Source organism: Anastrepha obliqua, chromosome 3 (assembly GCF_027943255.1).
Source record: "Anastrepha obliqua isolate idAnaObli1 chromosome 3, idAnaObli1_1.0, whole genome shotgun sequence".
Taxonomy (NCBI): Eukaryota; Metazoa; Arthropoda; class Insecta; order Diptera; family Tephritidae; genus Anastrepha; species Anastrepha obliqua.
Window position 1 is genome coordinate 51,932,470 of NC_072894.1, and position 26,541 is coordinate 51,959,010.

At 35.5% G+C, this 26,541-nt stretch overlaps 1 protein-coding gene across 1 annotated transcript in view; it reads right to left on the bottom strand.

Annotated features, from left to right (window-relative positions):
* Positions 1-2,284: 2,284 nt before the first annotated feature.
* The window catches only part of LOC129241961 (uncharacterized), a 34,435-nt gene continuing 10,178 nt past the window's right edge, over positions 2,285-26,541 (bottom strand). Inside the window, exons 3-4 of the mRNA XM_054878511.1 lie at positions 2,953-3,238; positions 2,285-2,882 (exon numbers count right to left, since the gene is read on the bottom strand). Of these exons, the coding sequence (XP_054734486.1) occupies positions 2,285-2,882; positions 2,953-3,238 (884 nt within the window). The remainder of the gene's footprint in view (positions 2,883-2,952; positions 3,239-26,541) is intronic.

Below are 26,541 nucleotides of genomic sequence, written 5' to 3' on the forward strand. Positions count from 1 at the left end.
GAGGTTCTTGAGCAATAAAGGCTGAGTATGTTTACTACACTGCCATCTACACACGTGCAAGTATATCATAAGTCTTCCGCGTCCCCTCATTGCCTCACGTACCGATTGTAATCTAATCGATTGTAATCTAATTTTATTGATATTGACACAATTTCGCAGATTTCCGGGTAAACATAAAAATAACTGAAATGGAATAGGAAAATTGGAAAACAGGATAAAACAGCAGCAAAGCGTATACATATAATTGTGTACATGTATGTGTAAGAAAACAATAAATGAAAGTAAAAATTGCACTTTTGCGAAATATCTAATCGCGGAAGGGGCACAGCATATCACACCCTTTAGAATATTGAAAATAATGGCGGAAAAGTAATTACGGAAAGAAATAAACACAAAATTTGGATGGAGGCGCGCAACTATATTTTAGGGTGTAAATATGGAGGGAAAAATAAATTACCATTTTTAGTCGACGTAAAATTCGTTGCTTATTTGCGACGAAAACAAAGAGTTGAACGCAAAATAAAACGCATACATTTAAATTCCTGAAAATGTATTTTGAAAAATGTTTTGGTAATCGGCTTATACTGCTATTAATTCCTATCACTATGGCCTTTTTTCACATTAACCCCGTTGCCAAATATTAAAAGCACACTACTATTCTGAAATAAAAATATAGTTTATACTACAATAAAGCCATACAACACAAATTTATATTAAAACTCCAACCAAGCTTTGAACTTTTTAGCCAACATTTTTGGAATTTTTCTGAGTATGCAGTTTTACAGCCTAATGGGTTTTAATATTAAACAGTTTAGTGCAAAAAAGTGAAAGTTTCAGGCTTTCCAGAAAGTACCAGGTGGCACAAAACTAATCGCCATACCGAAAAATTTATAATTTTCACAAAGGGAGGTGTACGTCAATCATATTTAAGACTTGTGAACTAGACAGCTGCAGTATACAAACAGGCAAGCAATGGAGCGTGTCCATCACTCAAACTCATTGTTCTTTTTTTAGTAAAAAAGGTATTTCCAAATCAACTCGATTTCCTTTTATATGGAAAGAAACGCATAGAACCGTCAGCAAAAAAAAATTGCTAAAAATCTACTGTAATTTGTAGTCAATTAAAACTTATACACTTTACTGTACTAAAACTAAGTGGTCTATAAAACTGCATACACTTTCGTTTCCCCTAAACAGCCTTTTTATCATTTTGAATGTCTTCCGTGGACTCGAAGTATTACTTACGAAGTGATGTTTTTTATTATGGATCTAGTTTTTGTAAAATGGTCATGAAACTTAGACTGGTCTTTGCAAATTGTTTCACGTAAACGATGCATAATACCCAACAAAATTTAAACATGAAAATCACCTTTGTTTATTTATTTTTCTTCCTTTCTCCTGAAAATTTGCCAATTTTTATACAGAATTATTTTTCATGCAATCATTATTTTTGCGTTAAATTAGTTTTGTAAATTAATAGTATACAAATTTTATTTATTTTATTTGCATATATTTTATGCCTCATTCCAACATTTATTGTCACTTCTACATACATATATTACAATTAGTTTACCACGCTTTCTACAGGTCTATGACATTTATTGCCCAATTTGGTTACTCATACGCACTGTCATTTTAGTTGATTCGAAAATAGCCAAGAAGAACCAATAAAACAACAAAATTAACGCTACAGCTTTTACGCAGTAGAAGAAAAAATACAGAAAATAACAGTATCATGAACACTGAAATCGGTTGCTTATGTATTTGCGTGCCCATTTACTTAATTGGTTTGTTCAAGTATTTGTATTGCGGTTAGCCCATGCGTTAGACTCCCTTTGGTATTGTTGATGAAAACGCTGTTACTGCGCAGCACTTCTATTATACCAGTTATTGCCGTTGATATCTTTGTTTTTCGACACTTGTTGTTGTTGTTGCCTACAAAGCTATTTTCTTCATGCCTAGTGCTTCCAGCTCTTCTACATAATTAATGGCGTTCAATTAGGCGTTAATTGTTTGGGCCTCATTGCGGGTAGCTATTACGAAAATTTGGTAGGTGATATTGCTTTTACGCACAGCAAACAACTAAACAACTTTAATAGAACATTTTTATTGAATTTCCTGTGCGGAAAACATTATTACTCAATATTTTTGATATACTTTAAGAGAATACACTGCAAAGCATGAACAATTAACTATCAGTGATAAAGAAAAAAACTAATAGAACTATAAATAATGGCGCTAAGCATCAACTCAATTCCCAATCTCTCTCACTCTTTGCTCTTATTTAATCAACTTTTATTCCTGTACGCCCAGCAATCCAATCTAAATATGAAGTGATACGCGTATACACTGAGGGAAAACCAATTTCACAGCCCCCAACGCTGCCAAAGGCGGTCAATCCAACCAAATAGGTTTTATTGCGATAATAATAAGTTAGTGGTCCGCCAGAGTCACCATCACAGCTGCCACGTCCACCAGCGCCATTCGCGCAAATGTGGTTACGGCTACGTACCAACCCGGGCAGATAATAGCAAGCACACTCTCTCAGCGCCATCACTGGTGCATCTACATAATACAACAACAAATTGAATTCCATTTTTTCCCCATCAGCGTCTGCTGTAAGGCCCCAGCCAGATGTGGTGACGATTTCACCCTCCAACAATGACTGCGTCATAAAGCGGCGCGCTAGTGGTATGGTCTGTACAGCAGCGGAAAGCGTTGCCGGCGAGGGTAGGCGTATTAGACCGATGTCATCACGACCACCACGTAATGTGTATTTCTCGTAAACAAAAAAATTATCTTCACTAACATTGTAAACAGCAGCAGAGGTTATCGGATTGGCGAAATCTGTAGAACCTAGAAAAACTTTGCCACGGGTAGACCTGTTTAAAGAAAATATTATTAAAACTACTATTACCTCATCGACCAAATTATTTGCAAACAGTGGCTTACTTATATAAACAATGCGCCGCTGTGAGCACATAACTCACCGATATCAATGTACCACCGCATTGATAAATTTTTGGTGCGCGCAGCAGTAGAAGACCCACCTGATAGGGGAACATATTGGGCGCAGCCAAATCGCCACCTGTAATGCGAGTATCTACTGGAAGGCTTATATTATATTTGGAGCACTGCTTGTCCCACACGAGCCAGGTGAGATCCCAGTACCAAAAATCAAAATCAAAATCACCAGCACCAAAGTAATGCCTATGAAGTTCTTGCGTCGACGCAATTCCTGCAATTGAAGAGGCAATGAAACTGAAAACCAGTGTAAAAAGTGCTAACGCAAAAGGTGCCATTGTGAGAGGCGACTTATGTTGCAATGGAAGTTTAAGTAAGTTGTTAAAGGGCTTTTATAGTTAGATGGAATGCAGTAGGTAAATAAATAAATGCGAAAAAAAGTAAGGAATGCACGATAAAGGTCGCTACGATCGGTTTGCTGATGCATTTCAAAACAGGTGTCAGTAAGTCAATTAAGGGAGATATAAATACGCAAACGTTCAGCTACTCAAGATATCGGAATTGCAACCAAGCCGTGTATTGCAAAGTAGCAGTCGGCGGGTAAAGGATGATTTCGAAGAATATCTCAAAAATTCTTCCATATTTGCGGCAAACTTTAGTAAGAAGACGTGATAATACTTACGCTCAAAAATTTTGTATTTCTGAAGCCGTTTGGCGAAGTCACTTTTAATATGGCAAAAGACAAGACTCAATTCTAAATCTACTGCATTGGGGAAACAAATCTGCGATATCTTCGTTGAGGTATTTAAACAATTTTAAAGGAGCAGAGAAGGAATCAATAGCGAACAAAAAACAGGAATGCAAACAGAAAACAGATTCTCACATTTACTTCCAACGTTAGAGAAAATATATTTTTCGAAGGCGACGTACTTCCTTTTACTTGTCAAATCAAATGATTCAGCTCAAAATAACCAACTATGACACAAAATTTTGAAGAAGTCTCGATGCTTCTAATGACCTTGTTCAACTTTTTATGAACAGAGATTTGTGTATCCTTTACTCAAAATTTTGTACTTGATTCGGGCAAAAATGCAACATTTTCTATCCTATACAAAGAGTGATATTTAATACCTAATCTCAATATTTTTATTAAGAAAAAGAGGGAAGTAAATCGTTAAATTTTATTATATTCAATACATATAAATATGGTAAATTTTTGTGGAAAGCTTGGATTTTTCTTGTTCTTTTCTGATATGAAATTTTCATTATTTTGGCATGCCGTATCAAAGTATTTTGGTAATGAGCAAGAGGAGTTGGTTCGTGACTATTATTCCGAGTATGTAGGTTCAAAGCTCCGTCCATGAAACACCAAAAAGTTTCTTTTAATAGCGGTCGCCCCTCGGATGTATCTGAACGCCCCTCATATGTATTTCTGTAAAGTGAAAGCTGCTCATAAAAAATATCGAAACCGACTTAAAACTATAGGTCGCTCCATTTGTGGAACAAAATCCAGACGCACACCCCAAATCGGAGGAAGAGCTCGGCTAAAAAGGTTGTCAACTCCAATTATAGTAAGTATCCATCTTCGTGAGCCGAAAGTAATCACTTTTGTAAAAAACGAATAGAATGCAATATGCTAAGTGTCAAAGCCATAGTTTTTCAATATTCAGAAACATAATCCAGTTTAGCAAAACACAGAATATGGAGTGTTTTTAGAGACCATAGCACAGGTTCCTATTTACTAGTTTTGTTAACTTACTTATTTCTTATTTAGTTCTAGCAACTTTTTTTATCAAAACACAGATCATTATTCTATAAGAACCATATAAATTCAAATTTCAAACTTTGAAAGAAAAAAGTTAAAAATTATTTAACAAAATTTTCACATTTTTAATTATAATTTTTAGAAAAAATTTCAAGATAACATAGTAGAAGCTTGAAGTTCCGAGCTGCTTTTTGATAATTTTTGTTCTTGACGATATTAGGTGTTTTTTTAAACATAAAAAAAAAATTGCTAGCATTTGTTATATGTAGAAAATTCTTAAGACCATCAGGAAAAAAAAATTAAAAATCAATTCAATTTTGGCACTTTGTTATATCAAAATTCAATTTTTTTTTAATAACAATTTTTTGAAATTTTAAATTATGATGAAAATTTTTTGACTTTTTTTTAATTTGCACAAGGTTTGTAACTGATTTATATGAACTAAAAAATTATTAAAATTACAAAGATACAAATAAATTCTCGTAAAATAAGAAAAAAAACAATCGTTCCTGTTCTGTAGTTATTTAAAAAGTTAGTTAGTTAGTTCAAAAAAAGATATGCTATCCACATAATTCAAATACCGAGAAGCGCTTAAGTAATTCCGAAATTGTGTAGCTCATTTCATAGTCAGCATAAAGCGCCAGAACATAATTACCCACGGCGCTGTTTATGCTCTGCTCATATTTTATTTTACTTTATTGATTCTAATGATTATTAAGCACATTCTAAGCTCTTTTTTTATGGGTTACTGCGAAAGCTGAAGCTATTTTGTGTTGCTTTTGCTGTAATTTTTATTGTTATTGCTGTTTTAGCTGACTATTTGGCCAACGCTTCATCATGTCAAATATCTGTATGTACTGCTGTACACTCACACATAGGCTTACATCTACCTATTATATGTGTAAATCTCCTTACATATCTATGCATACACACCAAAACATAATTTGTATGTGAATAGCAGCAGCTGTTGGCGGCATGCGAAGCGAATGTCAGCATCTGTCACCATGCAGTGGATGCTGTGTTCTTCGTTGTTGGTATTGTGACTGCAAAATCATTTGACACGTTCCAACGATTTATGAACACAATGACGCTTTTAATTATGTCACGTGTGAGCAACAAACGCATACATACAATACTATGTCAGTTATGTGAGGAAAAGAGGCGCTTAAGCAAATATGGCTTTAATAATTTAAACGCATGCATTATATAAGAAGGTTGGCTACAATGATTTTTATGTCATGGCATTTCAGTTTAGATGCTTGTATGTACGTACATGTTTGTTTTCATTTTACGTTTATACCTATTACTGGAACATTAAGTTGTTGAAGCGATAAGCGATGCGCACACCATTACTATATTTGAGCTGTAAGACGTATATAAGTAATATAGAAAATGGAAATGTTTGTTTGTCAAATGCGCAGGTTTTGAAGCAAAAGCTTCAATGAACGATATCTAATGAACTAATTCTTGCCGATTAGACCTAAGTTTGTAGATGCCTCTTCCAAGCTGAAATATCGTAAAAAGGGCAGTAACTCGAAACCAATCCTTTTAGCAGAAATATGTGCATTTTTAGACATTACCACAAAGAAATTATATACAACTAATTCATGATCTGCCGTGTTTAAAGTATTTATTAATCAGTAATATATTTTTCTTCATTATTTACAGTGTCTTCCCAACATGTAAGCAAATTTTTAATTCCCTGCTCAAAAAATTGTTTGTCTTTGGAGCCAAAATACGCTTCGATATCCCTTTTAGCTTATTTTGAGGAGTAGTTCTTGCTAAAATCGCGTAAGCGGTTATAGCGCCAATTAAGAAGAAGAAGTTCTTGCTACTCATATGGGATTGAAGTCCACGGAAAAGGTGATAATCACAAGGTGCAACATCCGGAGAGTATGGTGGATGCGGCATTAGCTTCCATCCGAGCTCTTGCGTTGTCGTGGTGAAACAAAACCTTGCGTCTATTCGCGAAAGACGGTCGATTTTTGTTAAGTGCCCCATTCAGGTTTGATAGCTGATGGAAATAATAATCAGTCTGGTTTGGTTCCAGAAGTTCATAACAAATAATATCGGCCATATCCCATCAAATATACAGGAGAAGGCCATCTCTAGGGGTCGGTTCTGGTGCCCATTTTCCCAGCTTTGAAACCTTTCCCAACTGAACCAGGTGCCTGTGAACTGTTCCATGCGATGAATTTAACCTCTGAGCTATCATATCGACTTTCAAATTTGGCTCAGCTTCCACGAGTTCGAGCAAGGTGTCGGAGTTAAAGACCTCATGACGACCAGCGCGCGGGGCATCTTCCACGTCGCAGTTACCACTTCGGAATTTTGAAAACCACTTTTGCGCAGTCCTTACACTCACGGTATTCTCTCCGTGAACAGTGTTTATTTCTGCAGCAGCAGTTGAGCATTTTTAACACTTTTATAAAAAAAGTACAAAATATGCCTCTTACACGCTTTTGAATATTCCATATTATTTTTTAACAACACGTGCTTCTATCCACGATTAAAATCACTTATTGAATGCACAATACATCAAAGAAAATATAAATAGTTCCGTTATATTCCGCGAATTATTTTTTGTATGCACAAATCTTACGAAAGTGAAATTAAGGGTAAAATACGCACGAACTTATGGATTGACAAAATATTTCTGCCATTAAAAAGTTACGTATAAAAAGCCATGTACGTTTGTTTTATTTTTAATCTCGTGGATGTGCTGCCTATCCACTTTCTAAGCCATACAACTTCCCGCAGTGCCACTGTGATCTAATATACACATCAGCTGCATAAAGAAGATTTGAACGGAAAAGAAATCAGGCATTTCAGATTAATTTGTGTGTGCACCATCAATGAGCTTAGGTCCTTAGATGAACCTTTGGTTTCCAAATAAATATTGATATTATCATCAAATTGTTTATTTATGTCAGCTAGCGTTACCCAAATTATGTAATATTAAGAGCAGTTAGCCCTTATTATACTGCACAATATGCCTATTTCAGTTCTTCCTTCAAATATCATCAACATCAGAACTTGCTGAATACTCCTTAGAAGGTATAAGAATCCAAAATTATCAGTTCAGAGTTAACTTAGCTGCATGTTTCAGTTCCAAGAGCCATGAACTCGCAGTTTCTTACAATTATGAAGAGCTTATTAACCTTAAGTTAGTATCATTTAAATTATTCGCGGTGCTAGCAATGCTCGTTTTACTACCAACATCTATGAAGTAACAGTTATTTTCAGTTCTGTGTACCTTCTTGACATCATAGAAATATTGTTTTAAAATGTTTGCTTTGCGAGCATCGATGGTAGTAAGGGGGTGGCAGATGGAAACCCCGCCAACCGATACCGATACCAACTCGTTAATCCGTAATGAGTACCATATTGGGAAATTTAAATCTATACTAAATTGTAGTTTAATACAACCGAAAGGAACAGAAAATTATTTGAAGAAATTCGATGTATCAAAGACACAAGAAATAAAACAAAAACTACTCGTTACGACGTGCGTGCAACAAAAAAGTAATATTTAACTCGCCTGCACCTACAAGAGTAACTTTCTCTATGAAAGCTTTGCAAGTTTAATGCGCATTTCTCGACTTTTTCACAACTCGAGTGAACAGACTTTAGTAGCTACGCGACAAAATTTATAAACTTGATCAGCGTGCAACATGTTACAAAACCAGATGCTGCAATGCAACACATTTATAAGAGCGTGTAAGAAAATCACTAAAAACTCCAAAACATGCATGTTATAAACTGCATGACAGCATACTCGACTTGGGAGTTGTTCGGGATGACGCCGATTTCTTTTTTCCTGACTACAGAAGAAGATGTGTTAACGTAAAGGGTGTTTTTTTAGAGTTTTGGAAACTCAAATTTAATAAAATATTGTAGATAAATATATTGTTAGCGACATGGTATTGGCTTTAATTGGAAAATTGTCCGAAATCCGATGACTTCTGCAAATGGCAGAGTTCATATACCAACGATTATGTGACATTATTTAGTCCCAGTGTGGTTGGTTTGGAGAATTACACTAGACACTAATCCATCAGTGTGGTACCGCCCGATCATCATCACATGACAATTCATCGAGTATGTTTTGTATGTATAGTATATAGCAGCGCCTTATCGAAACCACATTAACACAAATCGTGGATGGAAAATATAGTAATTATGGATATGGATCTATCACACTGTACATTGTGCATACTGTTTCGACTGTCCTCATCTTAAAAAGATGATGTGGCAACCTAAACAGAAAACGTAGAACTCAGATCAATTGATTTAGAGAGTCACCTGGCGGTGGTTTCGGCAAATGTTGCCTTGAATGGTAATAAAAGAAAAAGCAAAGTACCAAAACGATTGCTATTATTTATACAAAAATATTTATTAATATAACAAAATAGTTTCACTAATTCTGCATCATGTTGAAGTGGGCAATAAAAAAAATGGGAAGGGTTATCTAAAGCTAACAAGATTAAAGAATCAAAGTGAGCTAATGAAAGATTCCTAAGTGGTTAAATTGTTCTAAAACATTATAAGCCGGAAAAATAGACTAGAGAGATATTTTTATGAGGAACAAATGGCAGAAATACACTCAGAGGTTTGCCATTGCCTGTCGAGGAGCGACTGCTATTAGGAAAAACTGTTTCTATCATTTGATGTTTCATGCACGGAGATTCGAACCTACGTTCTCTCTGAATTCCGAATGGTAGTCACGCACCAACCAAATCGGCTACATCAACTTGCATTAGAATAACAAAATTTATTTACCCATTAATATATGGTAGGTGCAGCTCAATTCCATGGTTCGCGGTTAGAGTCATCGGCACTGCTGGTCCTACTGGTAATTTTTGGCAGAGTTTGAACCTCATAATTTGCCATAATTTTTTCCTCGAAAGGGGCACTCGGCTACTTTTTTCGCTATTCCGAAGTCACTTGTAACATTGACTATGACTGAAAGCTATGTTGTAAAGACGAAAAACCAAACTCTAAAACAACCACCCTGTATATGCATGTGCCCGGATATGAAGCATGTATACAAGGCTGTGAACACATGGCAGCAGTTTTTTCTTTCTGAATTTGGAAAAATGTAAAGTTTGATGAAATTTTCAAAAGTTTTCGGTAGCACTAAACTATTGCTACTCCTACAAAGTTTCTTATAAAAGAAAAAACATTTTTGGAAAAAATTAAAATGTGTTATATTTGTGTTTTCGGGATTGCGAAAGTTGGCCATTCAGCTGCTGCTTTTACGTTCAGGTGGCTGTTTATTGTAACACAACTTAGACTGAGGCCCACAAAGCAACTCCCCACATTGCCGTGGGGAGTTGTCAAACATGCCGCAAATCGCTTGTTGCAGAAACATACGTAATTTCTCAAGCACGCACACGCATACATATAGGCACACGAAATAATACCTTAACAACAACATAATGGCCGCCACATTGCATTATTACGCAAATCATTTGTAACATGGCTCTTCCCACACTTTGCGTATTCCCATGATGTTCCTAGATTTCAGTGAGTGACAGACTGACAAAGTGTCATTCAAAATGGTTTTCCGCAATATCTACCGCAATAGCAGCCACAAACAACAACAGCGGTGGAAGCATCTTGTTGGGCATATTTCCGCTGCGTCAACGCTATAAAGCTTCAACCATTGAAAATTTTGCTCGCTCTCTTCACTCTAACAAACACACATTTGTGACTTTTATGCTTGATGCATTTCTGGTTTTTTATTTGTTTGTGTGTTTTTTTTTTTTTTGTTTATTTTCTGGTTTGATACGAATTCATCAACAAATCTGCTCTGGGTCGTCTGCTTTGGACAGACATCATTAATTTTGGTCAACGAAATTTTCATGACAATTTAACGCATCCTATATCATTGTGATCATTTTTTCCGGAGCGTCATTGACAATGAGAATCACCGGAAAATTGTGTTTTCCAAGTATTAACAATGAGTGCACAATAGCTATTGTAGCCACGAGGGAATGTTTAATAGCCATAGTTGAAATACAGAAGCGCCAACTGACAGGCATTAAGTATGGTCGGTTACGTGTGCAAGTGGGCAAGTGAACAAGTGCACAAGCGGGCGAAATGGACTTTTGTTCAACCTACTCGACTGGCACAAAAGACTGTCCACTGTAATAGAAGCATTCACGAAGAAAGGAAATAAATATATGGTGAAAAAATGGCTGACATAAAAAGATATTAAATGCATCTTTTTAAGAGCAGCTAAAAAAAGGCACTCGTATAAATTACAGAATGAAAAGGGAAAGCATTGCCCACTTAATTTTCTTCAAAAAATTAAAGTGTAGAAACATAGAAACATATTAATTTCACTAGTTTGACAGTGAAACAGGTTTTATGGGTCAGGCACAAAGCAGTTACTGGCCTGTGAACTTCAACTGCCGACGTTTGAAAACATTTGTTGTTCTTCTTAACTGAGCTCAAATCTACTAGCAACCAAATCGTTTATGAAAAATATCGTCACTATCTGAAAGAATTCAACTGTCTGAACAAACTTTTATACTGAAATTATATTTTTAATTTTGAACTATATATTAAGTCCGATTAGAAGGCTTTCTAGAAATTCATCAAATCAAAAAAGTATGTATGTTCCACAATTCCATCATCAGTATTCCTTAAACGAAAATCTGCGTGTTCTGTATATCACACAGTCGATGACGATGATTGTCACAGTAATTTGTCACTGTATCATGATACACCATTCGAGTTTTGATCACTTTCCCTCTCAACTGAGAATATAATATATTAACTGGGATGTCAAAAACTCCTCCCAAACTGACTTTGATAGTCTTTCGGCTATTTTATTTAAAAGTTGCCCTGCTCTGACGGTTCCTTTGAAAATAATTTTTCAAAAGTCGTTATCTTTTGGAAAATTTACTGATGCTTGGAAACTCACTTCTATAACTCGTATATTCAGCTGGAATAAGAGTGATATGTGTAATTATAGATCTATCTCGAAGCTCACTAACTAGTCTAAGCGCTTTGAATGCGTCATCAAAAATAAAATATATTTCTTAGTTAAGAGTTCAATTTGTCCGAATCAACACTGATTTGTATCGGGTCGTTCTAAACTTACAAAACTGGATGTTGTTAGTGAGTATTGTACCTCAGCACTCCCTTCGGGGTGCCAAGTTGATTGCATTTACACCGACTTTTCAAAAGCCTTCGACAAAGTTTCACATAAAGTGATTATCGACAACTTCATTTGCCTGGGTTTTCACTCTTAGGTAGCACATTTTCTACCTTAGATAATTACCCGACTGAGTCACCTCAAACAATTACCGATTTCAGGGATTTTTGCGATCTTCAAAATATACATACAAATCACTCTTACGATCACTTACATCTCAATAAAATAACGGTATATCAACTCATCTTAGCAAACGGTGACGAAAAGAGATATATAAAACATTTTCATCAAAGTTGAGTAAAGTATTTATTTTATTTTTGTATCAGTGTTTTTGATTGTTTTAGTGGATTCGAAAAGTGTACCATTGCGAAATACTGGCAACTGGAATATTTTGGTATCTCAAAAATTTTCTGGACAAACTGTACGTATATAAAATACATACATTGCATTTACATTCACAAATCGTCTTCTACTTTCCCTTTTAATTTATTGTCCACTTGTCGAAAACTTTATTGCTGGCAATCTTATTCTGTCGCCAATAAGTGCATACAACATTTCAAATAAATTACAAGTAGACAGTAGTGAACAACGCGACCAACAAAACGAAGTAATAAACAATGTTTTAACAAAGCAAGGAGCACGAAATGCTGGAATGTTTTGCTGCAATCAATGCTAAGCTTTATCTGTATGTATGTATGGAATTCTTAAAAATATATCAATCAGCTGTTATTCAATTGCAGTTTATCCGTTATTCATACTAATATTACACAACTATTTATTACCTCAACTAAGTAAGGGAACGCTATTCACGAACCAATCTTTGGAGTACACGAGTACCATAGCTTTTAATTTAATCTCGATTTTTTATCAGTAGAGCAATGGATCCCTTCAAAGCTAAGAAAGCAAGTCGCTGATGAGTGAAGCCAAAGTTCAAAGCGCCAAGGTTCCTGAAATGCATGCAAAACTTTTTTCATTTACTCTAACGTGAATGTGAGGTAAGTATTTACGGGTGCATTTTTCGGTAAAAATATTGTGCCCTGTTACGCGCCACATTTGTTTCATATTACAATACATTACATTGTTGTTGTTATTAAATAGGTGGATAGCCCTATAACGTACACAGATATACATATAGGTAAATACATAGTATACGAATTGCAAAAGTACACCCTAACTCGGTCAACAAGTCTATGGCGCCCTGGTATAAAATCTCATTGATTAAAAAAATTAAACAAAAGGGAAAACAAAATTGGTGAATATATCGATGGTCATTTTGCTTCAATTGACGTATGAGTTGTATTTTAGAGGCACGCACAACGACAAATCAAAAGTAAATCTACACAATGTGGAAGCGTTGGTCTGGCATTACTGCCACATCTTACTCAACAGAAATGTTAACACAGTTTGCCATTCTCAGCCGTCAAACCATAGTTATCGATAATTCTGATGCAGCTAAAAAATATTTATTTATTTATCAATTTCTTTTTGATCTTCTTCAAAGTAGTCCCCCTTAGATATTATACACTTTTCCCAGGGTTTTTTTTAATCTTCGAAGCAGTTCTGATATGCACTTTTTGGTCAGCGATTCGGGTCTTATCCCCTCAATCGTCGCAAAACGCCGTCCTTCATGGGTCTCTTCAATCTTAGGAACAGGAAAAAGTAGCAGGGGACAAAGCCTGGTGAATATGGTGGCTGAGGCATGATACCGGAATTATTTTTAGCCAAATAATCTCTTGCAATCAAAGATGAGTGAGCAGGTGCATTAACATCATACACAAGCCATGCATTTTTTCCCTCCACAAATCCGGGCTTTTCTTTTCATATTGCTTCACAACGGCGCATAACGTCCAGGTAATACTCCTTATTTACCGTACGACCTTGTTCTAAGAACTCCTGAGGCACTACGCTATGGTAATCGAAGAAAACAGTCAGCAAAACCTTAATATTTGATCGAACTTGGTGTGCTTTTTTTAGTATTGGCTCTCGTCGACTCTTCCAATGGGGATGATTGGGCTTTGTTTTCGATGTCACAACCAGAGACCCATGCTACCCAGTTACCAAGTTATGACCCTTTTAAGCAAATCTGGATCATGGTTGACGTCATTCAACAATTCCTGAGCGATCCTCATGCAATTCTGCTTTTGTTAAAAATTGTGATTTGACGTCATTCACATCTTCTCGACCTTCTGTGAAAAGCCTCTACCACTCAGAGTGCTCTCATTGTGTACCACTGTCAAAATTTCACTTTCTAGTGCGTAGCCTTCCGCTTCAAATATATTTTTATTGTTGCCTTCCAAGTATATTTTCTCCGTTCTGCCGCTCACTTGATGAGGAATCCGTCCGTGTACCATGTTATCATGTTCTGGTTTATCTTGTTGGTTTTAGGTAACCCTTTCCAAGGCCTTTTATTGCCCAATCCAGTCTAACGTTTAACAAAACTGAATATCGGTAGCGACGTGTAACACGGCTTAAGGATTTGGTCAGCAAGAATATCAGACTTCCTGCGATTGTGATTAACGATTGAGCCCATGATTTGTTAATCTTAAGATATAATAGCAATCTACATATGAGATTAAATATGAATGAAAAAAGGTTTGAGTACGTAAAGTTCCTGCACATTCATGACTCCTATATATGTATAAACACACGTTTTTGTTCATTACCGATTGCTTCAATCCTCCTAGACTATCGCCCCGAAGGAAATCATATGTCTGACTATAGCCGTGAGATTCGTCGCAGTGTTCGTGGTGTATATCCCAAACTTTCGATTTACATCGGTCAATCAACTTAAGTATGATGTTTTGTGTTGTTGCTTTCCACGTAATTCACTGGATCTCACAGGTATGATGGCGAAAAAATATAGCTAATATGCGACTGAACATACATGTTGGGTTATAGCTTTATATATTAACCGACATTTAAAAGAGTGGTGTTCTTTTGCAACTCGTTTACAAAAGAATATGTCTTTTGTTTACCTGACTATCGTTTACTCTGAATATCGTTTCGGTTCGGTTTTGTCACCAATGCTTTAATAAAACCTGTAGTGAAAACAAATAAATGGCAAATGCTACGACACCATTGTTCTATTGGCATGCTACCGCCTTCTCTCGTTCCACTATTATGCAATAAAGCCACACGTGTTTACTGTGAATTTCTGCACTCCATTGCTTGAAAACAAGAGCGTAGGTACTTAGGTACTTTGCTGTCACCGTAAAATTTCTCTCTCAAGGGTATTAAAACGCATTTCTCAGTATTGGATATTTTAGTATAATATTATGCAAAGTCGAATTCCTTCTTTTCTTCCGCATTTTGCAGACTGCAGTCCGCATATTGCAGTTGAATCTCGTGATTTGTTTTGTTTTGTGTTTCTCTCCCTACTTTCCTACTCGTTCTCCTTTTCATACTTATTTCTTTTGTATTTTTAATTAAGCGAAATATGCTGCAAATGCTTAGCATTTACCATTGCTAGCCATTTCGAGTTGCAATTATCAATTCAGCATAAACGGAAATAAAGTTGAACATTAATGGCTTGGTCGGCTGTCGTTTCTACTAAAAGTCACAATAAAGTCGAATACATTTTACGGATAGAGGCACATTTGTGTATCTTATCAGTTGATATGTGTGAGGTATTTGATTGAGCAGACGCCGTAGCCGAATGGGTTTATGCGTAATTACCATTCGGATTTCACAGAGAGAACGTTGGTTCGACTCTCGGTGAAACACCAAAATTAAGAAAAACAGTTTTCTTATAGCGCTCGCCCCTCGGCAGGCAATGGCAAACCTCCGAGTGTATTTCTGCAATGAAAAATCTCCTCACAAAAATATCTGTCGTTCGTAGTCGGCTTGAAACTGTAGGTCCCTCCATTTGTGGAACAGCATCAAGACGCACACCACGAATAGGAGGAGGAGCCCGGCCAAATACCCAATTATATATGATTGAGCTAAACACCGATGTATTAAATAGCGATAATAGCTGTAAGCAATTATTTATTTCAGATTTTGTAAAACCTTTGCGATCAAGTTCCTCCTCGAACTTTCGATGTGAATGTCTCTCGGATAAACGATAAAATGCTGTCGATGGCTGCCGATTTCAAGTACGCTAGTCATCCAGAGATGTAACAGTTCAGACAGCATTATCGCATGGCAAGAGGGGGGCAGTGGCAGAGGAAGTGTTCAAAGCTCTCCACCTTCTCCTTCCACAGCTGCGACCGGAGTCTTTTGAAGGAGACCCAATACGTTTTCATATTTTCCCATTAGGTAGTGCCCGGTGATAATACCAACCCCCGTACTAATATAAGACCGGTCTAGATTGATAGAGACCTACTTCTGTGCGCATTCTTTCTAGAGCAAACCTACCTAGCAATCTCACAAGTAGGTTCCGTGGTCTATGTAATGTTGGCTAGCACGATGTAGACCGGCTTGATCCAGTCTTTGATATCCGCAAATAAGGAGAGACCCACACATTAGGCAGAATTGACTGATTTAAGATCAGTTTCCCTCCTAGCCAGCTCATCCGCTGTGAAATCTCCGGAAATGTCTCTGTATCCTGGAAACCAGACAATGTTCGTGGTACACCACTTGGTCAGCTCATTACGAATAACTCTAAACTAGATTGGCACTTTGGACGAATTATTATTGCACTGATGATAAGTGTAGATAGTGATTGATTGTGTTGCAACAGACAAGTTCCTGACCCACAACGCAGTAGCCAAGTAGCCGTAGACTTAAGTGTAGCACTTTTGAGTGGATGCCACTCCCGACCTTATTATTGAGTCTTGAGCCGTCTGTGAAGATAACAACCGACCCTGGGAAAACTAAATCCAAAACAGAAAAAATTGGAAAAATTAAATCCAAAACAGATTTGTAGAGTAATGCAAATTTTTAAGATAGCTTTCTACATGTTCCCGGAAGAGTTCTCATAATTTTTGTGTGCCCAAATCTGAAAACTTCCTGCCTATTTTGCATGCATTCAATCTGACTGCCGGAAATTTGTCACACATAGGCAAGACTCCTGTGATAAGCATTGTACCCAGTAAAACTTTTGAAAAATAGGTGTTGTCATCTGTACTTTCGGGCAAATGTGTGGTTCTCGATAAGATTTTAATAATACAACTCATCCAAACTAGGCGCACATATTGCTTCCCATCTCATTTAGAATCGAATGAAATATTATATTATTGAGATCGAATTAATATTAATCCCACTTTTTGTACATTAAGGCTAAATTTCCGTCCGTCCGTATGTCCTTACCAGGGTTGGACATTTTGCACTACCACTAAATTGCACGATCACTAATTGTTTAGTGGCAGTTAAAATAAGGGTTTCATTGGTCGTTACAAGCTATAACTCTCATTGCCTAAGAATTTATGTAATTACAATATAGAAAGTTCGGTCCGGACCAAATTTAGCACTTTCATACTTATTTTTAATTTGCATAACTGCTGTTGAAACAAATTTTGATTCAAATCCAACTGGGGATGGTCGGGAACGAAATTTTTCATACGGTTCAAGTTGCAGTAAATGATCTAACGAACCCTGACGTATTCATCTTGGGATTAACTGATACCTGCAGCGTTTTGTTGCTAATCTGTAAGGTACATTGGACTGTAGATTTAAATTAAAAAATACTCGTAGATAAATAAATGCCTTACGTACTTGAAATCCCAGAATTAGGTTGTCTACTGACGGTGATCAATTTTGCGCCACCAACAAAAACCATGTAACTCAAAGCTCCAAATTTTATACAAAAGTAACAAAAAATTTAACAAAGTTGAAAAAATTGGCAAAAAACTCCCAATTTTGTATGCCGAATTTTTAGAAAAATTCTGAGTATGCAGTATTACAGCCTATTTTGCATTAACTGAACAAGGGGTAGATTTGAGGTGTCTCAAAATTCTCGTTGATTTTTGAGAATTTCGTTTCGAAGTGTCTTTTTTGAACATTTTCGTCTACTAAAACAAATATTTTTTTATAAAAAATTAATATAATAACATTTTATAAAATAGTAATATTTTGATAAGCAAGAAAAGCGAAATGTGTACAAATACACCAGTTTTCACATTAATAGGAGCACGACGAACTACGACATTCTAATTTTTTTTGTTGAATTTTTTTTATATTTTTTTTATTATACTTTTTTAAATTTTTTATAAAACTGTAAAATAATTATAATGTTTTATAAAGTAATAATAAATTTCAATAAAATAACAATTATTTTTTTATAAAATAATTTTTTATGAAAAAAATTAATTATTTTTATTTCTATAAAAATATTAATGTGAACACCGGTGCACATTTACATATTTTGCCTTTCCTTACTTACAACTTTTTCTCAATCCACCAAAAAAGACAACAGCATTGTGTTTCGACCTATGCTTGTCTTCTATGCATCAACTGCAAATATGTAAGTTGGTTTTTGCATGCTTTTTCATGCAAGTCATCTCCAACCAACGAAAGAGATTTATGTACATATATGTGTATATTTGAGCAGTTACTAGTCAGGGTATTGCTGACGCTGTTAGATAAATTTTTCATAACAGTCTAAAAGGGAGCCAGGAACAAAAGGAAAAATAAGATATGAATACTCGACACTAATTCCATTTCAACCCATGGTGTTATTATCTGCAGCCGCAGGGTATACCAAATATAATAAACCATGATGAAAATATGCAAGAATATGAAAATCCTTTTCGACTACAAACATGCAGACATACTCATGCACATATTGTAGTTGCAGATTGAACCCGTCGTCAAGGCAGGGACATAGTTGACGACAGCAAGAATTTTTCAATAAATATCCAAGCAATAACTTGGGATATTGACAAAGGTTTCATTTTTTGGTGCTCGCTTACAAAACAAATGACAAACACTTAGCCATACATACATACACACATTGATATGCTAAGCGTTGAGCGGACGATAGTGGGACACTTAAAAGGAGGGGCAAATATAAATACGGTTCATACTTGTTTGGAAAATGTGCATGCCTAAGCCGATATTAGTTGAAGGAAATGAAAGTAGAAGAAAACACAAAATAAGTATCAGCAGCATAAGCATAAGTTGCTAAAGAGTTGTAAATTGTAAATTGCAAATTCTTAATAGCAATGCTAGGCGGAAGTATCATGGCAACAAGAATTGTATTCCTACCCATCCAACTTTTCGTGCAACGCCTATCAGTCTCTTGAAACACATCCCCGTTCAACACCTAAAAGCAGCCATGTTAACCAAATATTGGTTTTCTGCACAAATCTAGGAACAAAATTCTCCGACCACCAGCGGCGCCAATAACAATACAAATACACGCAGTGAAACAGTGACTGTGTGAATGCCAGCCAAAAGGACATTAACTTTTATGCGATAGGATCATCGAAAGCCATTATTAAAAGCGCATGTCAATTGAAGTTTAGTTTAGGAAAAAATTCCAAACATTTTTACCATTTGAATACATATTGATAAAATTATCCTTTCGTCGGGTATTCCAATGGAGGTAAATGGGTGATGTCTATGTTATTTGCCAACATCCCACCGATTACGAATTATTCACCCATTGAAGGTGTGAGTATGAATTCTTTGCATACAAATCTGCTTTTGGGACTTAGGAATTTCAGCGTATCTATTCGAAAAATTGCCCGTTTTAACGCTTCATCTGCACATCCACTGGCTGATAGCAACAAAAAAAATAAAGAAATAAAAATAAAATCCTTTTAGCTATCTGTTTTTTATGCGAAGTCAACAGAGAACAGGCTTCTGCACAGCTGCTTCTGTTCTGCCGCATTGAAACGCGAAATTGAAGGATTTATGACAGCTACATACTGATGTCGCATAAAATATCTTCCAGGCTTTTATGTAAAGGGTGATGCAAGGGTGACGCAAATTTTGGTATGTAATTTTTCTTATTATTATTATTTTGTGTTTTATACAAAAATACCAGACTATCCAGATGAGATAAAAAAGCAGGCATTTCGACAAATTTTTGTTATGTTTTATTTTATGTTAATTAAATAAACCTCAGCTATTGGGATACGGAGCATTAGTATGATGACCTGCATTAAACAAACAATACAATGTTAGACAGTTAACTAGAGTACGACGATCAGCCTCGTAGCAACATCTGGAGTTATGAAGAGGCACTGAATGTCATACTGAACCTGTTACCATTAGATTTGCAAAAGAGTTTTTGGAATGCTGGAATGTTTGGTCATACTATAGGGTTTTTCAAAAACAGGTGTTACAGGTGAATATTTTGCGCTATCGAGAGATGATTAACGATTTTTTATGGCCGGAATTGGATGGTATTGATCTAGAGAATGTGTCACACAAGCAACGAAACCATTTATATTTTACGGAAAAAGTTTCCAGTCCGTGTTATCTCTCGAAGAGGTGATCACAATTGGCTACCGAGATCTTGTGATTTAACACTTTGTGACATGTGAAAGAGAAGGTCCACGCCAACAAACCAGGGTCGATTCAAGACCTCAAAGATGGAATTCGTGAAGCTATCGAGGACATAGGGCAGCCACTTTGCAATTTTTGCAATGCAAAATTTCATGGAAACGATATTGTCCTGTAAGCGTGATCGTGGTGGTCATTTGCCTGATGTTATTTTCCACTATTAACGACATGTCTTCCTCTTTATATTGAAATAAACATCCGATAATTTATATTAAAAAAACATTTTTCTGTGAATATCAAAATAACACTTCTTATGTAAAAAATAACACCTCCTATACAACTATTGATAGCCAAAGGCTAAATGGCAATCCGTGAGACTGCATTACCGCTGCCCTAGAGTTTAAGCAATGTTCCCCACGCCAAAGAATGGGGGTTGAATTTAGTAGTCAAGGACGATACCACCACACTTTACACCGATGGATACAAGATGGATTGCGGCGTCGGCGCGGGTGTATGTTCAAAAGACCTAGAAACTTCAAAGTACTTTCGCCTGGGGAATTGGAATATTATCTTTCAAACAGAGGTTCCTGGGATAAGAGGAGCTTACAGAATAATCAGAAATCATTCACCACTACTATCAGAAACAGGCATTTTTTCAGATAGTCAAGCATCCATCTTAGTTATAGAGTCACAAACAATCCATTCAAAAATCGTCCGATAATGCAAAGAAGAATTAAATGCTTTAGCACGCACAACAGATATCATCAGGAATGAGAAAGCTGACGAGCTGACTGGTCGAAGCTGCAATCAAGACGATTCTAACGAAACAGTCTTCAACTATCTGCGTAAATGCCCAAGTCTGAGTGCTCAATGAACAACTTGGCATATTTTTAGTGAAATCAAGATGTGGGTTACCAAAATGGCTTCTTTTGTGCTAATTGGCCCTGAGATGTGTCACTCAGCACATCTATCAATAAGCCAACCAAACCTGCGATCTTACTTAATCACCCTGTAGTTAAAAGTATGAAGAAATATTAAATATTCATACGAGAATTTTTAATTTTCCCATTTCCTTAAATTTCAAAGAATATCAAAAGTTTGCACTTGTCATGTTCCGCAGTTTGTACCTCTGCCTGTTTGCCTTCTGTATTCTGCATTCACTCATTACAATTTGTTATTGCCTAGCCTTTTCTATTATGCACTTCTGGTTGCTGTGCAACCTCCGTCTCGATACATAGACGCATACCAATCGTATTTGGGAAGAAATGTTAAAATTTGGCTAAAAAGAAAAAAATAATAATGTAATAGAAATTCGTACCAGCAACCCGTAAAAGTGCAATGAATTTGTATTTGTTTGTATTATATAGATTTTATAGATTTTATTACAGTTTTTTATGAAAATTTTTTGTGAAATTGTATTATATTAGTAGTAAACAGGAAATTTTGGCTTAGTCAGAGGAAATACTCGGAGTGTATGGGGAATCTTCCATTGCAAGATTTTTAAAAAAATTTCATATAACGCAGTTCTTTTACTACAGCTCTCTAGCTCTCTGCTATGAAAGTTATACCGGCAAGCTTCTCGCAAGAAACGATCTTCATAGGTTGGAAGATGCTGACTCATTTAGTTGGCGACCGTTCAAAATTATGTTTTTATCACAGCAACTTGCACACTCGTTGAAAGAAAAAAACTCGAACTAGTAAAAATTTGGTATGGAAGCTCTTCCGAAGATCATTTCTTCCCCTTAGTATTAAAATAGCCTATACATTTTTTGATGTTTTGAGAAAATGAATTTCAAACTTTTTGTCGAAAGTAGCTCTCACTCAAATCTCGTTATGTCTGTAAATATTTATTATTTTTTGACTGACGTTTTGACCCACTTTGTGGAACTAGAATTTGACAAAATTTTTACCACATATAAAATCGACGATGGAGAATCCAAAAATTCAAAAAAAAATAATAGCCTATGAGCACATAGGCTATTGTTATACTAAGGGGACGATTTCGCCCATACAATATTCGCTTAGCGCTAATCCTACTTAGAATTACTTCCTACCATAATATTGATGGTTAAACTGCTCACTCACTCGATTTCTAGCACACTCCTGGAAGTTTGGTGGAAGCTTACTTTAATATTCCTTCTCGAAGATCAAGACATTTTTGGTATATTTTTTAAATCATGAAAACAAATTACAAACTTAATGGACCATTTCGTTCTTTATGTTAAGATTTTAGTTCCAATTTCAGCGCTTTTAAAACGTCAGAATAGCTTTTTACCATTAAAAAGCGTTATTATAATCCTCAATTCATTATTGATGGTAATATATCTCTAAATTTTTATTCAGCTGCTGAGTTTTATCTATAGCTAAGTAGTTGTAGATCTCTACACTTAACAAACTCGCACCTTTGGTGCCCCAGCACCTAAACAAAAATCATGCGAACTGTTGCTCTCTTACCGCTGGTACAGGGAGAGAACGAACGTTGGATATATTATTAGAAGTGAAGCAGTTTCGAACGAATATAAATAGGCAACAGCATTACTTCATTTCAGCCAAAATTATACAAAAACTATGTAAAAGAAACTCCTCTTTCTGATGTATGATATGTAAAATTTTTTAATGAGAAAAAACGAGAATCTTCCACAGGAACACAAGACACTGTACATCACAGAACAATAAACACAAAACAAATCAGCCATCCAGCCTCCGTATCCCAAGTAATCGAATCGACCAAATAACAAATATTGAACTATACGATTTTCGTTGAAGTGCCAGCACTTTGAGGCCATTTACTCGAGAAAGCGCACTAAGAGGAAAAAGGGAAAACATTGCATATTTCGGTAAAATTTATTGGCTTTTATGAATTTCATTTACTATGCATGCGTGTGCCCTTCAACTGCGTGCAAGTATGTGTGTTTTGATTTTAGACATTCCGAGTCTACAGTTGTACGTATATGAATAACAAGTGTATGAGTATTAGAGTGGATCGATTTGAATGAAAGCATAAATCCTATGTAAGACTGTAGCAAAAAACTACTGTTCAAGAAAATGTAATTAAAAACCCATCTAAATGTATGTATTAAAAATGCAAAAACTATACACTTTAGATGTCGATGTGGTGGAGAATATATTAGTAGCACGAAAAGAAATGTCTTTGCAAAGTACAGTTAAGTGAGATGACGATAAGAGCGATATATTTTGAAAAATCTTTTATTCGACGGGTTAACTGATGCATTTAAAAGATTTATATAAAGTCTCAAACAAGTAATCCGGCACAAATGGTTAATCAAAAATAATTTTGAAGAGTAATATAGGTGTACAATAGGGATGCCAGTCCAGGTATTCCAGAACGTAAATATTTTTCAGATACCGAATATTCCGGGATTTGCGTATATTAATCCCGGCATTCTGAGAATTTGTATATATCGCATTGAAAAACTTATTTATTACAAAACTTTATTACAATAAAAGCTTTTCGATTTTCAAGAAATCTGTTTTAATATGAAAATTTTAAAGATGCCAGATGTTTTCTCTTTTTAACGAGTCCTAATAACATATATGGGTTGAATTATGATTTTTAAAAAATGTAATATTTGACTACAGCTTGAAATTGTTCCACTAAAATGAAAGCCTGAGAGTTTTTGTGTAGAATTTGTAAATGGGACAGGAAGTTTAAATAAAACTTGCATAATTTATTAAAAAAACTCTGTAAACTTTCTAAAATTAAAAAACTTACAATTTACCCGACGCGCTGATAAAAGAAATTGAAATTAGTGGGCCATTAACTTCAAATGGCTACCTTTTGCCAGCTAAGCCGACAAGTGTTGAGCCCGAGAGATGTTTTTCATGAGCACGTTTTGTATTAAAGGGATTCAGGTCAAGATTGGAAGACTTTCCTTCAAATACTTTGCTGTTTTTATGTACAGATTTTAAGTTCCAGTTCATTGTAGAATATGCAGCTATCGTTGTTTGTAATTCCTTTCTTGTATGCCTACGCCGCTAGAAAATTGTGGTCTGTGATTTATCTAAATTCTGTGTGCACATTGTTTTCGCGGTTTTGCAAATGGCTAGATTATTCCACCTCCTGTCTATCCGTATTTTCATGTCCGCAACGATGTCATTGTATACCGTATTTAAAGGTTTCAGTTTGCAGTCTTCTCATCTCAGAATACTATTTCGTTTCCTACAATGCCCTTGTGTCCGAGTACCCAATAGATGTGCAGCGGTCTGTCTGCGACTAGTCTCTCTATGGCTTCCCTGCTTTTTAGAATGTTTTTAGATGAACTTTTATATGTGTTTATTGCTTTTATCGCCGCTTAGTTGTCAACGTATATATTTCTTTTCGAGTTGCTTGATGTCTTTGCGAATGCTATCTCCGCAGCCTTACCTACAGCAAAGACTTCTTCTGCGGGCATTTCTGCGGGAAGTTGAAATGCCTGCCTGATGTCTAGATCCTACTCCATCTAACACTTTCGAGCCATAGGTAAATATATTAAGGGTATTTGGGTTAGGTTTCATTCCAATTTTCCATCCCTCTTCTTTGCATTGAATATAAGAACAAATAAAAAAAATTAGTGAGTTTTTGTATTTTTCTTTCTGAAATTTATGCAAAACTTATTTCAAAATGTAAAAGATTGTAAGAATTTCTTTACTACACATAACTATTAAATAATAATAAATAATAAATTTTATATTGTACATATATAAAATAACATTTGCGCCTCTTATGGCTTGAGTGTTAGGCATACCATATTTAGCCCATTTCTGTATAGAATTTCGAGCTTATTTAAGATGATCAGTACATCTCCTGTTTAGGTTATCCGATTCACAATAAATTAGCTGCCGTGGGGACAAATTTACTGTATCGTTTTGAAGCTTTATTTGCGCAATAAATTGTTACCATTTTTTTATTGCAGAAACGCACTTGCCGCCATATATTAATTGGGTAGCTAAAAAGCCGACCCACCTTAATTTGTACGTCTATGACAAAAACTACAAACATAATGTAAACAAAAGGATGCATAGCTTTAGGCGATGTACGCAATCGAATTAATAACAACTGCATCAAACGATTTGGCTGCAAAAGTTCAAAGTTGAAGCAGCAAAAAAATGACAGTTATTTGAATTTTCGATTTTTTCTATACCCAAGCTGCATATGGCATGAAGAATATGCAAAAATGAACTGCAAGTTTTTAATAAACGTTTTTGCTACTATTATTGGCATATCGGTTGCAAAACTTAAAAGAAAAGTTAATGTATGTGGATACTTAGGCGGAAAAAACAAACAAATCTTTTCCGTTGGCAAATTTTATTGTATACTCCAAAGCACAGCCACACATTTATATGTACTGCTTATGGAAAATGTACGCCGACTGTTGATTACAAGCAATGCGTTCACATTGCCTATTTATTGCATAGGGTACATAAGTATGTGTGTATGTATGAGACGTATACTGTTAGACCTCAGCAGGGAAAACCTGCGCTAGTCAATATGTTATTTCAACTTAGAACTAAGTGGTAATTGGCAACTACTTCGCTATTTTCGAGCAGCGTCACCTCCATTCAGAAAGTCAAATCAGTCAAGTCAGTAATTTTTTTTATTATATGTAATAAAAGTAGGCTATTATTAATTTTGAATGTTAAAAAAGTATGCAAAGATGAATAAGTCGAATAACCAAAAGTCTTTAATTATAATTCAATTTAATCAATTGCACTTCAGGAAGTCTTAGTCTTATATCTTATTTACGTAGTTCAGAATCTGTTGGATATAAATTTACTTCAAAAATCACTTGAAAATTAACACATTCTGAAATCCAAGTAACCAATTTGAAGCTTATTCGTCGATTTCTGAAATACACTTGCTTATTATAAATGTATTGACTTTTAATTGTTTTAAAAGCACTTTTTGAAAAGGCGTGGGTCCGTACTATCCGAAAAACCATACATGCAGTGGGGACAATTGGCGCTTCCTGAGATATCGCTGTATAAAAGGCAGCTCTTGCTTATAAATATAAGAAGAAAATATTGTTCGACAGTCACTTGAGTCGAACCAGTTTAATACCAGTTAACTTTCCTGTGGGGTGAATGAATGTAAACACATAGGAATATATCTAGCTGAATATATTTTATATGTAAGAAGTGTGAAGAAAACTCCACATTTTTTAGCTGCAAGCTAAGTTATCTTCGGCTAGTGTATATGTTTGTGTGAATAAAAAGTTGTTTTTTGTTTATAAAGTCACAAAATTTCATAAAGTTG